This window comes from Heterocephalus glaber, unplaced genomic scaffold (assembly GCF_053883595.1).
Source record: "Heterocephalus glaber isolate CG9 unplaced genomic scaffold, H.glaber_assembly_v1.0 deba00000281, whole genome shotgun sequence".
Taxonomy (NCBI): domain Eukaryota; kingdom Metazoa; phylum Chordata; class Mammalia; order Rodentia; family Bathyergidae; genus Heterocephalus; species Heterocephalus glaber.
Window position 1 is genome coordinate 7,415,653 of NW_028258139.1, and position 17,022 is coordinate 7,432,674.

Genomic DNA, 17,022 nt, shown 5'->3' on the forward strand with positions numbered 1-17,022 from the left:
TTGAGCTAGTTCACATGCAACTGGGTATCTTCCCAAAAGAATTTGAAAAATCATAACACAGCAATATGTGTGCACATATATGAGCACAGTTTGTAATAGCTAAAACTTGGAAACAGCCCAGTTACCCATCAACTGGAGACTGGATAAAGAAAATCTGTTTTTTTATGAAATGGAGTACTACTCAGCCATAAAGAATGAGAAATTAGAGACATTTATAGCTAAATGGATGCACATTGAGGCGATACTCTTAAGTGAAATAAATAGGACACACATGTGTAAATATTGAATAGTTTCTCTGGTGTGAGAAACTGAAAGTGTAAATAAGGATCAAAAGGCATAATTGATATTGTGAAATAGGAAGGAAAGGTCCAAAGGGGAAGGGGAAGTGGGAAGGATTGGGGAAAGGAAAGAAGGGAATGGAATTAATATGAGAAAATGAAAACAAAGTTTTTGTAAATAAGGGAAGGGGTTGAAGGGAGAGCAGGGGAATGGAGAAAAAATAAGAACCAAGATAGGTTATGTAAAGGTACAAATTTCCAATGTTGAATGTCATTATATTGTACACCTAAAATGTACCAATAAAATTAATTAAAAAAAAGAATTTCAGTGGGTCATCTTCCGAAGCGATTTAATGAGACAGTTTATACATTATGATCTTTTAATATTTTCATATTTTGTTTTAAATGCACATTAATTTCTTCTGTATGGGTAAAGTAGTAAAGCCTAAGGATAATTTTTAAAATTTAAAATTTTATACTTTAGCAAAATAAAAACTTTATGTCTTTAGTTAATATAATGTGTGGCATCTTTAATATCATTTCATTGGGGTAAATACTTTTAAAATAATGAGTGTTCACTGATTGGGCCATTTTGGTTGTTTTATAGATTGTATAGATCAATTGGAGAATATGATGTCCTCCGTGGTATTTTTAGCAATGAGATAGGAACAAAGCAAGTTACTCAGAATGCATTACTAGCAGAAGCCAGAAGCGATTATTCTGAAGCTGCTAAGCAGTATAATGAGGTAAAATCAGTCTCTAGCAAATATATTGTTTAAACACTTGGTTCTCTGCATGAAAATAATCTTTATTTCTTAAAGATTAATAATAGCCTATATGGTTTTCTAATAACCACGTGAAATAATTATTTATTTCTTACTCTTAAGAAAACACTGAATAAAAGAAAGCATTTCATAAATTTCCAAGTACTCTTAAACTGTCCCATGTTATGTCTATGTCTGCTATGATTTTATAATTTCTATTTGAGGATTGTTTTCCTTCAATAAGTAAAAAATTTATGAAGAAGTAAAGAAGAATTTGAGATGACATTTTGTGTTTCGAGTTCCCAGCAGTTATCTAAGTATAGATGTTGAACTTCAGGGTCCGTGGCCTATGAGACTCTTGAAACAATCATAGTTTTAAATCCTTTGCAATTTCTGCAGATATCCTGTATTTTAATTTTTATTCTAATTACTTGTGTAGTAAATAACCCACAGTCTTAAACCAAATTATGGGACATTCAGTCTTCAGGTTTACTAATTGGCTTCACTGGTAAATTTCTCCAAGAAATGGCTTGCTCCTGGTTAGACTTTGTATATTCATTTATTATTATAAAATTCCTTTTGTTTTTTTCTTTTACTTACTGTTACTCTGAATATTCTCGCTTTTCTTTTGCCTTACCGTAAACCTAAAAAGTTACTGTCTTTACCAAGAGACTCATGTAATGGTACAAGATCCCGATGATGAATGTAACTGTAGTTTATACCTAAAAGGTACCAATAAACTTAATGGGGGAAAAAGAAGCCAAAATAAAAATACAACCATGTGAAAGAATTATGCAAAATAGTGCATTATTAAACTCAACTCCAGTGTTTGTCAGTATTAAAAAAAAAAATTACTGTCTTCATTAGGGTTGTTATACTCTATTCCCTTTTTAAAAAACATATTTTGATTTGTATTCTTTCCACTTTGTAAAATAATCCTGCTAACTCTTCTTTGGCAGGCTCTCAATAAACAAGAGTGGGTAGATGGTGAGCCCACAGAAGCTGAGAAGGACTTTTGGGAACTAGCATCTCTCGACTGCTACAACCACCTCTCTGAGTGGAAGTCACTAGAGTACTGTTCTACAGCCAGTGTAGACAGTGAGAACCCTCCAGATTTAAGTAAAATGTGGAGTGAACCATTTTATCAAGTGAGTAGAATTATTTAGGTCACTGAAATAAGTGTTTTAGATTCAGATATTTCCTACTTAATGTAATTATCTAATTTTTCCCCCCGAAAGAAGGCAGTAGTTGTGAAGCACTTGGATATTTACCTGACTCCTCCAGGAAGCTCCATAGTGTTATTAAGTCTTGTATTACTTGTAGCTAACCCTTTTGAAATAAATGGGTTATATTTTAAAATAAGTATTAGCATCCCTAGTAGGACCACATAGAAGAATATTTTCTGTTGTCTCTTGTGCTGTGAGATTTCACTGTGCATCACTGGCCGCATACTGGAGGCCTCCTGCCCTTCCCACCCCACCACTGCCTTCACTGTGCTGTAAAGGCCTGGATCAAGGTTACCTTCCACTAAAAGTAAATCCCTTTTTCTACAGAACATTTTTCCTCAGTATTTTGGGTTATGAAATGATGCATAAAATCCTAAAGAATATTATAAAATGGACATTCAGATGGATGTTCTGAAATTACAAGATCTTTATGTTCCTCAGGAGACATATCTACCATACATGATCCGCAGCAAGTTGAAGCTCCTGCTTCGAGGCGAGGGCAACCAGTCCCTGCTGTCATTCATGGACGAGGCCATGCGCAGGGAGCTGCAGCAGGTGCTCACAGAGCTGCAGTACAGCCAGGAGCTGAGTCTTCTCTACGTCTTGCAGGATGATCTTGACAGGGCCAAGTATTATGTTGAAAAGGGCATTCAGATTTTTCTACAGGTAATAGTGATAGATCTATCTGAAGTAGACTTTTTGGTGTCTGTTGTGCTGTGGATAATACCCAGTACCTCGCACATACTAAGCAAGTGCTCAGCCACTAAATTATTACTCTAGCCATGAAACATACCACTTTTATAGTAGTTTTTAAAGCCATAAATAAATGAAAAAAATCACCAAGCGAAATTTTTATTTACTGTTTATATACCACGTTTCCTTTCTATTCTTCCAGTTTCTTCTTATATTGTTCTTCACTTGTCCTTTGTCGTCATTTCTTTCTTTTTATTTTTTAAGTTTATTTATTTATTTATTTTGGTTTTTGAGACAGGATCTTGCTGTGTACCCCAGGCTGGCCTCTAACTCACAGCAATCCTCCTGCCTCGGCCTCACAAGTGCTAGGATTATAGCTGTGTGCCACCATGCCCAGCTTTTATTTCTTTTTAAATCACTTTCCTGTTTTTAAAAAGTTCCATTTTTGAAGTTTTTAATTTATTTCATTTTATTTGTTTTTTATTTCTTGACAATATTAGAGATTGAACTGAAGGCCTTCACACTGAACCGGATCCCCAGCCTTTGTAAAACTTTTTATTTTGAGAAAGGGTCTCACTAAATTACCCAGGCTGTGCTTGAGTTTGTGATCCTCCTGCCTCAGCCTTCTAGAGTGCTGGGATTACAAGGCATGTACCACACTCAGTTTGTTTCTTAGTTACCTTTCTCACACTGTTACAGAACTCTTAAGAATAGACTTTTCTGGGGCCGGGGATTTAGCTCAGTGGTTCTACCACCTACCTCACAAGCAGAAGGACCTAAGTTTGATCCTAGTACCAAAAAAAAAAAGAATAGACTTTTCTGTGTGGAGTAGCTATATAGAAGTTTGGTTGCTTTGTGAAGAATATGGATTGTTCTCCCTAGTTAATTTTCTGCCACTCTTTCTTGCTTGCTTTTCTGAGAGTCTTCTCACAGTGGTGGGTTTGTTTGTGACTCAGTGTCTTGTATAAGTCCATTAACATTCGTCATTGGCACATTGTTAATCATGAAAGCATGTACATTAATTGTTTTCATTTTTAGTTTGCTATTTTAGTTGGTCAGTACACTGAAAAAGAAGTCTATTGGCAGAAGAAAGAGTTAGCTTCTGTAGTTGGCAGTTTTACATTATAAGATGTTGTGTTTTGTTGTTGTTGTTGTGGTACCCGGGGATCGAACTCGAGACCTTGTGCTTTCAAGGTGGGCATCGGAACCACTGAGCTAAATCCCTGGCCCTGTTGTGTTCTTTTAAATTGATACCAGCTGGGCTTGTAAGTCATTAGTAGAGCACTTGCCTATCAGACAGAAAAAGGAAAGGTGGTGAAACCAATTATAATTATTTGGGTTGAGGGTATAGCTCAGGGCTGAAGTGTGTGCTTAGCATGATAAGGCCCCTGGTCAATCCCCAGTGCCTCCCTCCAAAAGAAAAAAAAAAAATAAATCCAGAGACAATGATAGCCTGATTATATTAATTTTATTGAACGAAAGTGTAATTGAAAACCTAAATTACTAAAATAGAATTTAAACCATTTCTTGTCTCTATGACCTAATTTTTAACCACTTTGCAACACACTGGATAATGTATTTGTAGGGAAGTTGCTGTATTTCACATTTTAGAGAACTATATCAAAAGTTTCAAGTAAATTTGATTTATAACAATGTTACATGCCTTTTTTTCTAGAATTATTGTAGTATTGATGTCCTATTACATAGAAGTAGACTCACCAAATTACAGTCTGTACAAGCTTTAACAGAAATTCAGGAATTTATCAGCTTTATAAGTAAACAAGGTAATTTTTTAACCAATTTTTCCTTTTTAATTATGGAAGAGTTTTAGCACTTGATTTTTTTGCTTAGGGGAAGTACATGTCTTCTCATGTGTGGGTTGGAAACTGCCTTGAATTTGTTCTGTAAACACTACATATTTTGAAGCCATCAGAATAAATATGTAAAGTGGTCAGGCACAGTTAATAGAACTGGGATTGCAAAGCCAAAATATATTGCTCAGAAGTGTTCAGAGAAGGGGGGTACCTTCACAGGATAGGTAAGTAAGGGTTTATAATTATGGACCCAGCTGGTGGGTCTGGCCCTGGCCTGAGGGGGCAGGAAAACCCTGAAAGGGAGCCTGAGTAGAGAGTAGAAGAGAGGCATTGCAGAGCCTGCCCCCCAGAAAGGCTGTAGTGACAGATAGCTGTGGTGCCAGGGGCCTTTGTGAGGAGGGAATTGGAGAGTCAGCCTAAGGGGCTGGCAGTGTTCACATCAGGAAGGCCTCTGTGTTACTTAAGGTAGGTTTGTCCCATGCCTGTGGGGGCCATCCAAGAGTCATAGTCTGAGAGACACATTTCTCCAAAGATAAAACGTCTTAGTTATAAATCTGTTTCAATTTTTGTTCTAAATAGTTGAAAATAATTATGAAAATTTGGAGAAATATTTTGCAAGTATATATTTTATTATGTATTATTATTCACTAAGTGCTTTCTGTTTCAGGAGCTAGTTTAAATCTCGTTATCTCTGTTATCTTGGGTTTTTTTTGTTTTGTTTTGTTTTGTTTTTTTGGTACCGGGGATCGAACTCGCTTGCGCAGCGGGCAGCAAAACCACTGAGCTAAATCCCCAGCCCCTCTGTTATCTTGTTTTTACAACAACCTTATGAGATGTAGGTTTTTCCCTGTCATATTATAGGACCCTAGAGAAGTTAAATGACTTGTGCTATGTAATAAGTGAAAGATAAGAACCTGGGGCTTTCTGAGCTAAATTCCTGTTCTAAGCACTGCTTTCCAGCATCAGAAAAACAATCTTTGAACATTAGCAATGTGAAATTTCAATTTCATAAGGATTATTTTGAATACTTTTCTTGGACTCTTGATTGCACATTGTTTCAAATATTAGAAATATACCCAGGGCTGGGGCGATATTCCCTAGTTTAACTCAGGGGTGAGTGTTCAGTGTAGGTGGTGAGTATTCACATTGGTGGCATAAACAAAGACTGTAAGTAGCCCTGTGCTGGTGCAGATCAGGTTTTTTTTCAATTTTTACTGCAACCCTCATGAAAACTTTTTCAGTTTTCAGTGTTTTTTAAGACTTTGAAATTGCAGGTAGGGCCAGGAATTTACCTCAGTGGTTCCAGCGCCTGCCTCGAAAATGCAAGATCCCAAGTTCAATCCCCAGTTCCAAAAAAACAAAAAACAGAACATGAAATTGCAGGTGAAGAATTGTGGACCTGTAGTGAATCTAAAATATTAGTGTATTTCTTTTCCCCATCTTTTTTGTGTCCTGGAGTGATTGAATTTAAATATCAAGATATATTATGTTTAGTATGGTGACTTATATTCCTTTTGTAAAAGACAGTTTTTTTTATAACTTGGACAAGAAATTTGAATTACATTTCTATTTAGTAGTGATGACCCACTTTTTTAGTTGGTCTTGTCATTGAACTGTGGATATAATCACCCTCTAATATTATTTTTAGATAATTTATCATCTCAAGTTTCCCTTAAGAAACTTCTAAAAACCTGGACAAACAGATATCCAGATGCTAAAATGGACCCAATGAACATCTGGGATGACATCATCACAAATCGGTAAGATGTGGTCCTTTTAAGTCAAATGTGGCTTCTTTTCCAAAATCATTAGAATAATTCTTCTTCCAAACTCTACTTAGAAAAATATGGGATTTGAGCCTAATGTAACTCTCTTATCATGCTGATTGCCCAAGTAAGTTGTTCTAACAAAACTCCGCGGGCCAACAGTATGTTCTCTTCTCCCCACTCGCCATCTGGGACGGGGGACGTTGGTACCCACTCACTTTGGAAGCATTGAGGCCCCGCTGTTGGTAGAGAAACATGCTTTAGCTGGGAGAGAAGGTGGGGGCAGCCCTACATCTGCTCCCTTATGACTGACTTTTAGATAGTGGGATGGCAACAAAAAAGATGCTCATAATGATTTTTTATTGTTCTATTATTAAAACTTAAGTTTTTGCCACTCACACCTCCTACCTCTCAAATAACTCCCTCTTACAGCGGTGCTCACTTTCTCAGGTCTGAGCTCACTGTCATGTCCCCATCCTACCTACTGTGTTTAACCCTGTTGGATCTGGAGGGCAGATACTTAACACAGTACTTAGCATGTACGCAGGGAAGAGATAATAAGTCAGAGAGGTTCTGGATTATTTGTGCAAATATCCATAGGAAATAGGGTTCAAGGACTCTGACCCCAGCCATTGTACTTCTATTATTTCTACATTTGCTTTTTTTTTTAGTGTGTCTGTGCTTGTTATTTTGAGGTAAGCTCTTGTAGAAAAGTTGTAAGAGGGCCTGGGATTTAGCTTAGTGGTTTCGTCGCCTGCTGCGCAAGCACAAGGACCCACATTCGATCCCCGGTACCAAAAAAAAAAAAGAAAGAAAAGTTGTAAGAAAACCAGACTTTTCTTGTGTACCTTTTTCCTAGATTCAGTGATTTTTTAAAACATTTTGGACATTTTCCACCCCTGGCCAAAATACTCTGTAGTTCTTCTCAGGCTGTCATGTCACATGTGGGTGATAGTCATTTTGACTACCTTGTTAAAATTTTGCCTTGTCTCTCCATTGTCCAATGCTGTGTTTTTTCCTTGCAACCAGTAAGAAAGTAATGTGGGAAAAGCTTTGAGATATGCAGATGTCCTGTTTCTCATAAGACTTATCCCTCTGTACTATATCTGTGGTTGACTTCTGGCTCATCCAGTTTGGATAGTGATGATTGCAAAATGATGATTTCTGAGTTTACCATTTGTTCCATGATTATCAGTCTGTGTCCTCTTCTAAAGAAGAATCCTTTCATCTACCCATTTATTTATTTCTAAAAAATTATCAGTAAAGAATTATGGGTTCCAACTTATTTAAAGGGAAATAACCCATTATTGTCCTTATATAGTTCATATTTGTATTGTCTTAGGTTTGGTCAGGGGGACCCACTTCAGGCTGATAACCAGACTCAGCTTACAAAGTTTTCCTCCTGTTTTCTTCTAGAAATGTTATAGCTTTAGTTTTTATATTTAGGTCTGGATCCATTGGAAGGTAATTTTTGTAGATAGTGTGAGGTAGGAAGAGAAGTTAAGTTTTTCCATATCAGTATGTAGTCATCTACCCGTGTTCAAGTCTTTTTTTTCATAGTTGGAAAAAATACTGAGCTAAATCCCCAGCCATCTTCCTACACTCTTGAAGGCACTCAGCCCAGTTCCATTTGGATAACAGGCTCTGTCTTGCCTCTTTGGCACAGATCTCAGGTCCATCTTTAAGCCTTTTCTACTTTAAGTCCATCTTATTCATGTAGCCCTCAGGGTAGGCTAGACATATATAGGCTCATGTCCAGAGCTAGCAGGCATTTTGGCTGTCTCCCCTCCAGGATTTCCCCTACCACCTTTGGGCTCCCTGGGCTCCTTTCCAGCTACCGTTGGGAAGAATGCACAGTTTCCTTTAATATATGTTCATTTGTTATTTCTTCAAATATTTTCAAGTGCCTATTTCAGTACCACTTTTTACTTGTTTGTTCTTATGATTAACAAGGGAGGAAGAGAGGAGTGGAGGGAGGCAAGCGAAAAAATAAATGAGAAATATGCTATAGTGTTTCTAAGAAAATTAGAAACAGTCTCAGAACTGACAACTTGTGTGTGTGTGAGTGTGTGTGTGTTTCATATTGGGGATTGAATGCAGGGCCTTTATGCTAAGCTATATTCCCAGCCCTTTTTATTTTTGTTTTGAGACAGGGTCTCACAAAGTCTCCCAAGCTAGGCTTGAGGTCAGTGATCCTCCTGCCTTAGCCTCCCAGAGGGCTAGGATTACAGGTGTGTACCACCATGTTTGCCTGGGTTCCTTGATTATTGATTACAGATGAACTTTATATGTTAAATACTGTTGTCAGTGTTTCTGACATAAATGAAAAATCACTTTAGGGCCGGGCATTTAGCTCAGTGGCACTGCACCTGCCTTGCAAGCACAAGGTCGTGAGTTCAATCCCTGGTACCAGAAAAAGAAAAAGAAGAATCACTTTAGCAGAATCATATATGAAATTATAAATATAAAATATATATGCTTATGTAAATTATATTATTTATATGTAAATAAATAAGTTTATGCCAACCCATATTTAACATTTAAAGTTTTTAGTGATTATTTATAACCTGTTTGTTGCTTTATGTTTTTGCCTTTAGGTATAAGATCTTAAATTGAAATTATTATAAAGAGAAAAATGACTTTTGATCCAACATAGGGTTTGTTACCTCTTCATTAAGAGAAAAAATTGTGAGTTGAAATGCTTTTGCAGAAGCAGAGGCACTGAGTAATATCTGGAAAGTTCTGTTGAAATATCCTTTGTGACTTTTTTTTTTTTTTTTGGTACTGGGGATCGAACTCGGGTCCTTGAGCTTGCTAGGCAGGCAGCAAAACCACTGAGCTAAATCCCCAGCCCCGCTTTGTGATCTTTTAGGAGTTGGTTTATTCAAATGGGGTGCAAAGTCAGTGCGTAGTTTATACATTTATAGTTTAAATGTGAGCAAAACCTTAATAACTGTAGAATTTTTGTATGTGCTATGCAGTAGCTTTCTGAATGTCAAAAGATTTCTTTCATGAGTCTCTGACGTTGTTTCTCACTTTTCTTTGTTTTGTGTAGGTGTTTCTTTCTCAGCAAAATAGAGGAAAAACTGGCTTCGCTTTCAGATGACAGCACGAGTGTGGGTGAAGACGAAGGTCACAGTGACAAGGGGGATGGCAATGAGCTAGAGGAAGGAGTTGCCTCCCTCATCCAGAGCTGCAGGTTTTCCATGAAGATGAAGATGACAGAAAGTGCACGCCAACAGGTGGGCCCTCCTGGGCCTGGCTTCTTTCTGGTATCGTGGAGCTGCCCAAATTAGCTGTTTTCTTCATTTAGTTTTGCTTTTTCTTTTTGTTTTTGTGGTACTAGGGAATGAACTCAAGGTGTTCACACTGAGCTGTGTCCCCAGCCCCATTTAGCTTTGCTTTAAAATCTGAAGCTTAAAGATAATTGAATAGGTAGGATATTTTTCTCTTCCTAACAAAGTAAATGTATGAACTAGGGATGTAGGTGAATGGTAGAGCAGTTGCCTAGCATAAGCAAGACTCTGTGAAACACTTAAAATTATCCAGAAAGCCTCTAACATAATTTATTACATACTTATTAATTATTTCAACATGTTTATTATCTGTTACTTGAAAAACAAACCTAATACTAGATTTGATCTCCTTTAGCAGAATAAATCCTTGACAGTTAGTTACAAATTACTTTTAGGTTTAACTTGTGACAGTCTATCATTTAATAATAAGATTCTTTCTTACTGTCAAATATACTTTGCTTAAAAGTTCCATATAATCTATTATAATGTATTAAGTTGTATTTGAATATACTAGATGAGCTTGCTATTTTAATTAACACACTGTGTAGATTGCAAACACATCTTCATTATTTTTCTGCTAGCAATACTGTAATTAATACTGTGTTTTATAGGCTTAAATGCTCACCTGTAGATTTTTTAGATTTGTGTTATATTTTAGAAATACTTATACTGTAAATAACAGAAAATGCATCTCAGAGCTGCTAAAGAGACTAAAGGAAATCTATCACTTCCCATAAGTGAGGCGACTTCTTAGAAGAGCTTGTTCTAGGCACAGCTTGAATACTGTCTCCAAGGGCTGGCTTTGTCTCCCTTCATTCTCTCCTACCATGATGCTTTTGTCCTGGGTTCTCCATAGTGACTCAGGCAGCTCCAGGCTCACACTTTGTCATTGAAAATAGATGTGAATAGATCACATTACACTTTCTCTGCACTGTGCCTTCCTCCACTAGAAACAGTTTCTCTTTGACTATCTTCTATAGAAAAGATGCTTCCTGGGCCGGGGATTTAGCTCAGTGGTTCTGCCACCTGCTTCACAAGCGCAAGGACCGGAGTTCGATCCCCAGCACCAAAAAAAAAAAAAAAAGGAATAAGAAAAGATGCTTCCTTTCCAGAAGGCATGAGTGCTATCCCCCATGCCTTGTTAGCTCTGATTGCAGCAGGATGGCCATCTGACCCTCTGTTTGAGGAGGCTATTGTGGCTCCGAAGGAAGTCAAGGTGCTCACTCCAGAAGAGGCAGGGGATGCTCTTACTGCCCAGAAATTTCCAAGTGAGGGAAGGACATGATGGGAGAGCAGGTGGAAGTAAACTATGAGTACATTATTGAGAAATCCTGTAAAAACAACTAAGACAGCTGAAATTCTCTACTATGGCACATTGATTCTTCTTCAGCATTTTTCAGTGATATATTTGCCTATAAATGTAGGCTAAATAAAGTTAGCTACCAATACAAGTAATATTGGAAGTAGAGAAATAATTACAGGAAATCTTTGTATTTCAGTATACCTGCCCATTCTCTTTAGAACTCTTTAGAAGTACTGGATTTGCAATTTGAATTTTTCATCTTCATTGCTAAGCCCTTCTTCATTAGGTGCTAAAGATGCTGTGTAAAACTGCTGTAGCAAACTGAATCTGGGAAAGGAAGACACCCAGGGAGGTAGGAGGCAGTGTACAACTCCTTTATTATGTTGGCAGACCTGACTGGGATTGTTTCCAAAGAAGTCATGCCCAGAATATCAGCAGGCTGACAGAATCCTGTAGCCCCCAGAAACTCGATAAGCTGTCTTTTGGTGTCTGGTCTCTGGATGGAGCATATGACCTCTTTTCTTTCTGGCCCAGGCATCAGAGTCCTTTTTCTAGGTTGAAAACTAGGTAATGCATTTTGGGCTTACATATTTGAGCCTTTTCCAGGAGACCGTATAGCCTGTTGTTTGCAGGTGGCGGAGGAGGGCTTGAGTTTCCTTCTAACAGTCTGATTGTTCAGAGGTTTTTTTGTTTGTTTGTTTGTTTGTTTGTTTGTTTTGCTATTGGGGATTGAACTCAGGACCTTGGGCTTGCAAGGCAGGCACAGTGCTACTGAGCTAAATCCCCGACCCTCGGAGGTCTTGAACAGGTCTATAGTCTTCTTAAGGCTTTTTTACTGGAGGACCAGTGTGTTCCAGGGTGACTGGCAGTCTGTCAGGATTTCAAATTGCTTCAGGCAAGAAATATGAGGTTGTGTGCCAAGTTAGGCTTCTCATGACATTGGGTACTATTTGATAGCAACAGGAGTGGCTGTTGGACAAAGTTCAATTATCAGTTGGGCAAGGTTTATTGTTAGCCCAATACTTGCTCCCAGGTTGGAGGGGAGATCCTGTCCCAGGAGGGGAACAGGGCATTCAGACATATACAGGAACTCATGTTTTACAAAATGTCTTCCCATCTTGCAGGATCGGCTCTGACAGAATTTTTTTTTTTATATTAAATTCTTTTATTGGTACATTGTAGGTATACAACACAATTACATTTCTCATTGGGAATTGTACCTTTATATAATGCATCTTCGTTCTTATTTTTTCCCCATTCCTAGCCCTCCCTTCACGCCCTCCACCCTTCCCTATTTACAAAGACTTTATTTCCATTTTTTCCATTTCTCCTCATTTTTTCCTTTCCCTTCTTTCCTTTCCCCTGCGCCTCCCACTACCCCTAGCCCTTTGGACCTTTTATTCCTATTTTACATTATCGATTATTCATTCTAATCATTGGTACATTTTAGGTATACAATATAATGACATTCATCATTGGAAATTTGCACCTTTACATAGTCTCTCTTGGTTCTTGTTTTTCAACCGTGCCCAGCCCTCCCTTCAACTCCTCCATTCCTCCCTATTTACAAAGATTTTGTTCCTATTTTTCCATTTTCTCATATTAATCCCATTCCCTTCTATCCTTTCCCCTAGCCCTCCCACTTCCTTCCCCTTTGCCCCTTTTCTTCCTATTTCACATTACCTATTATACATTTAGTCCTTATTTACACTTTCAGTTTCTCACACCAGAGAAACTATTCGGTTTTGATACATGTGTGTCCTATTTATTTCACTTAAGAGTATTGCTTCAATGTGCATCCACTGAGCTATAAATGTCTCTAATTTCTCATATTTTATGGCTGAGTAGTACTCCATTTTATTAAAAAACCACATTTTCTTTATCCAGTCTCCAGTTGATGGGCATTTGGGCTGTTTCCAAGTCTTAGCTATTACAAACTGCGCTGCTATGAACATGGGTGCACATATATCACTGTGGTATGATTCTTTGAATTCTTTGGGGAAGATCCCCAGCAGTGGAATAGCGAGGTCAAATGGGATTTCCAATCCTAGCTCTTTGAGGTTGTGCTAGTTTATGGGCAGCTGAGGTTTTGTTCATAAAATCTTTTCCTACACCGATGTCTTCAAGGGTTCTACCTAACCTCTGTTCCAACTGGTTCAGAGTTTCTATTTTAATATTTAGATCTTTAATCCATTTTGATTTTAGTTTAGTGCATGGTGAGAGATACAGGTCTAGTTTGAATCTTTGGCAAGTTGAAGCCCAATTTTTCCAGCACCATTTATTAAAGAGGCTATCTTTCCTCCAGTGAGGGTGTTTGGCTCCTTTGTCGAAGATGAGGTGGCTGACTGTGTGTGGAGTTGTTTCTGCATCTTCTAATCTGTTCCACTGGTCCTTAGGTCTGTTTTTTTGCCAGTCTCATGCTGTTTTTATCACAGTAGCTTTGTAGTATAGTTGCAGGTTGGGGACTGTGATACCCCCTGCCATGTCTCTGTTACCTAGAATTGCTTTTGCTATTCTGGGTCTCTTCTTGCTCCAAATGAATTTTTGGATTTTTTTCTCGAGGTCTATGAAGTATGCTGGTGGGATCTCAATTGGAATTGCATTAAATCTATATAGCAGTTTTGGAAGTATGGCCATTTTCACTATATTAATCCTTCCTACCCAGGAGCAGGGGATGCCTGTCCATTTTCTGATATCATCTTCAATCTCTCTTTTCAGAGTGCCATAGTTTTCAGAGAAGAGGTCTTTGATTTCTTTCATTAGGATGATTCCTAGGTATTTCAGTTTTTTGGATGCTATTGTGAAAGGAATTATTTGTCCTGTTTCTCTCTCAGTGAGTCTGTCATTGGTGTAGAGGAAAGCTATTGATTTTTGTGTGTTAACCTTGTAACCAGCTACTTGAGTGAATTTGGTTATTAAGTCTAAAAGACTTCTGGTGGAGTTCTTGGGGTCTTCTATATAGAGTATCATGTCATCTGCAAATAATGACAGTTTGACTTCTTCATTTCCTATCTTTATTCCTTTTATTTCTTTCTCTTGTCTAATTGCTGTGGCTAGTGTTTCCAGAACTATATTGAACAAGAGTGGTGACAGTGGACATCCTTGTCTTGTTCCTGATTTTAGTGTAAAGGATTTCAGTTTTTGACCATTTAGTATGATATTGGCTGTTGGCTTTTCATAGATGGCTTCTATCAGTTTGAGGTAGAGACCATCTATTCCAATTTTTTGTAGGGTTTTTATCATAAATGCATGTTGGATTTTGTCAAATGCTTTTTCTGCGTCTCTGGAGATAATCATATGGTTTTTGTCCTTGGCTCTATTGATATAGTGTATTACATTAATTGATTTTCGTATATTGAACCATCCCTGCATCCCTGGGACGAATCCCACTTGATCAGGGTGTATGATCTTCTTGATGATCTTCTGCATTCTGTTTGCCAGTATCTTATTAAGGATTTTTGCATCTATGTTCATTAGTGAGATTGGCCTATAGTTCTCTTTTTCAGTTGGGTCTTTCTCTGCTTTGGGGATCAAGGTGATGCTTGCTTCCAGGAATGAATTTGGGAGTATTGCTTTCCTTTCAATTTCACTGAAGAGTTTAAACAGTAGTGGCAGCAGTTCCTCTCTAAATGTCTTGTAGAATTCAGCAGTGAAGCCATCAGAGCCTGGGCTTTTCTTTGTTGATAAGTTTTTAATTACATTTTCAATTTCATGGAAGAGGATAGCTACTCCTGCTTTTTTTCAGGTTCCTGTTGCATGCAGTATTGTTTTCCACCTTTTAACCTTCAGTCTGTGAGTTTCCTTTTGAATTAAGTGTGTTTCTTGTATGCAGCGTATTGTTGGATTTTGCTTCTTGACCCATTCTGCCAGTCTGTTTCTTTTGATTGGTGAATTGAGACCATTAACATTGATGGTTATAACTGAAACGTATTGACTTGTCATTGCCATGACTTGTTCTTTTCGTTGGGTTCTCCCCCTTTACATTTAATTTCTTGTCATGCCAGATGGGTTCATTTGGCTTTGCTTCCTGGGGTTGTGATCCTCAATGTCTGTTCCTAGGCTATTGTGTAAAATTCTTTGGAGTGCTGGTTTGGTATTCACAAAGTTCCTAAGGTGCTCTTTGTCATGAAAGTATCTTATTTCTCCATCCATTTTGAAAGATAGTTTTGCAGGGTACATCAATCTGGGTTGGAGGTTGTTTTCTTTTAGGGCTTGGAATATGTCACTCCAAGCTCTTCTTGCCTTGATGGTTTGTGTTGAGAAGTCTGCTGTGATTCTGATGGGCTTTCCTTTGTATGTGATTTGTTTCTTTTCTCTGACTGCTTGGAGAACTTTGTTCTTCTGTTGTGTTTCTGGAGTCTTAACAATTATATGCCTATGTGTAGATTTTTTTTGATCAAGCCTATTTGGAGTCCTATATGCCTCACTTATCTGTACGTCAAGCTCTTTTCCCATGCTTGGGAAGTTTTCTGCCATTATTTCTGTGAAGAGATTTTTTTATGTCATCTGCACTCTCTCCTGTTTCTTCATTGAGCCCAATCAGTCTTATGTTATTCTTTTTTGCATTATCTAGCAGCTGCTGGATTGATTTCTCATGTTCCCTTATAATTTTGAAGCAGTTTTTCTTTTCCTGGTCGCTAATTGCAATCTTATCTTCTATATCTGAAATTCTGTCCTCACACTGGCTCATTCTGCTGTGTAGACTTTCAATGGAGTTTTTCATGTCCTGCAAATCTATTTGCATCTGTTTTATGGATTCCATTTGTTTCTTATGTTGGGATTCCATCGTGTTCCTGAGCTCCTCTAGATTTATTAATCATGTCTTGCACTAAGGGCACAATTTCTCCTGTTATCTGAGAAATTATTTCTGATTTCATTTTTTCCAGGTTCCCTTTTGTTGCCAGTTCAGTGGGTCCAGGTGGTTGAGTATCAGAGTGTTCCATCTCATTTCCCTTTGGGGTTGCTGTAGGTGATCTGGAAGTCTGGTTTTGAGACTTATTTACGTGTTTTCTCATTTCGACTGGGGCGGGGGTCTGTTAGCGCCTGCACGGATTACCTCCTCTGAGCTGGGTGAGGTGGGACAGGGGCCGGGAGCAGCGGTAGGGATGGTGACCCAATAGCCCTTTCCTGTGGGCTGGGAGCAGCCAGAGGGATGGTGGCCGGGAAACCCCTTCCTCTGGACCAGGAGCAGTGGGATGGCGGCTCAGAAGCCCCTCCCTCTGGGCCGGGAGCGGTGGGAGGGATGGTGGCCGGGAAGGCCCTTCCTCTGGGCCAGGAGCAGCAGGACAGAAGGTGGCCCAAAAGCCCTTTCCTCTGGGCTGGGAGCAGCGGGAGGAATGGTGACTGGGAATCCCCTTCCTCTGGACCAGGAGCAGTGGGACGATGGCTCAGAAGCCCCTACCTCTGGGCTGGGAACAGTGGGACTCAGTACCTTGGTCTGGTGGTTTGGTGGCCTCTGCGCCTTTGTAGTGTGGAATCAGGTGGCTGCCTGTCTGCAGTGGGGTGATTCGGTGTCTTCCGCGTGACTCAGGACCTCGCTAGGGCGTGCACAGACCTGCCTGTCTGTAGCGGGCCGATTCGGCGTGTGTTCCGAGCTACTGGGGACCTCGGCAGGGTGTGGGCAGACCGGCCTGTCTGCAGCGGGGTGATTCGGCGTCTTCCGTGTGACTCAGGACCTCGGTAGGGTGTGCCCAGAATTGTTTTTCAGAAGCAGCTCTGGCGGCCCCAGTGACTTGGACTCGTCGGGGTCCCAAAAGAGCAACAGGCTGAGTCACAGTGGAGTATTCAGCTCCGCTATTCACCATGAAAGTCAAGGGTTTGCCCCCATCTTAACATGACCACAGGCACTCAGGGGCCTAGTCATCATTCAGCCTCACAAGGCC

The 17,022-nt window shown here is 39.0% G+C and overlaps 1 protein-coding gene across 7 annotated transcripts in view; it reads left to right on the forward strand.

Moving 5' to 3' along the window:
• Positions 1–17,022, forward strand: part of Prkdc (protein kinase, DNA-activated, catalytic subunit) — a 166,097-nt gene that overhangs the window by 119,101 nt on the left and 29,974 nt on the right. For all 7 annotated transcript variants that reach the window (XM_021249006.2, XM_021248991.2, XM_021248992.2 and 4 more), the window contains 6 exons: positions 886–1,024; positions 2,002–2,190; positions 2,710–2,934; positions 4,637–4,745; positions 6,424–6,535; positions 9,597–9,783. In XM_021249006.2, the coding sequence (XP_021104665.2) occupies positions 886–1,024; positions 2,002–2,190; positions 2,710–2,934; positions 4,637–4,745; positions 6,424–6,535; positions 9,597–9,783 (961 nt within the window). The remainder of the gene's footprint in view (positions 1–885; positions 1,025–2,001; positions 2,191–2,709; positions 2,935–4,636; positions 4,746–6,423; positions 6,536–9,596; positions 9,784–17,022) is intronic.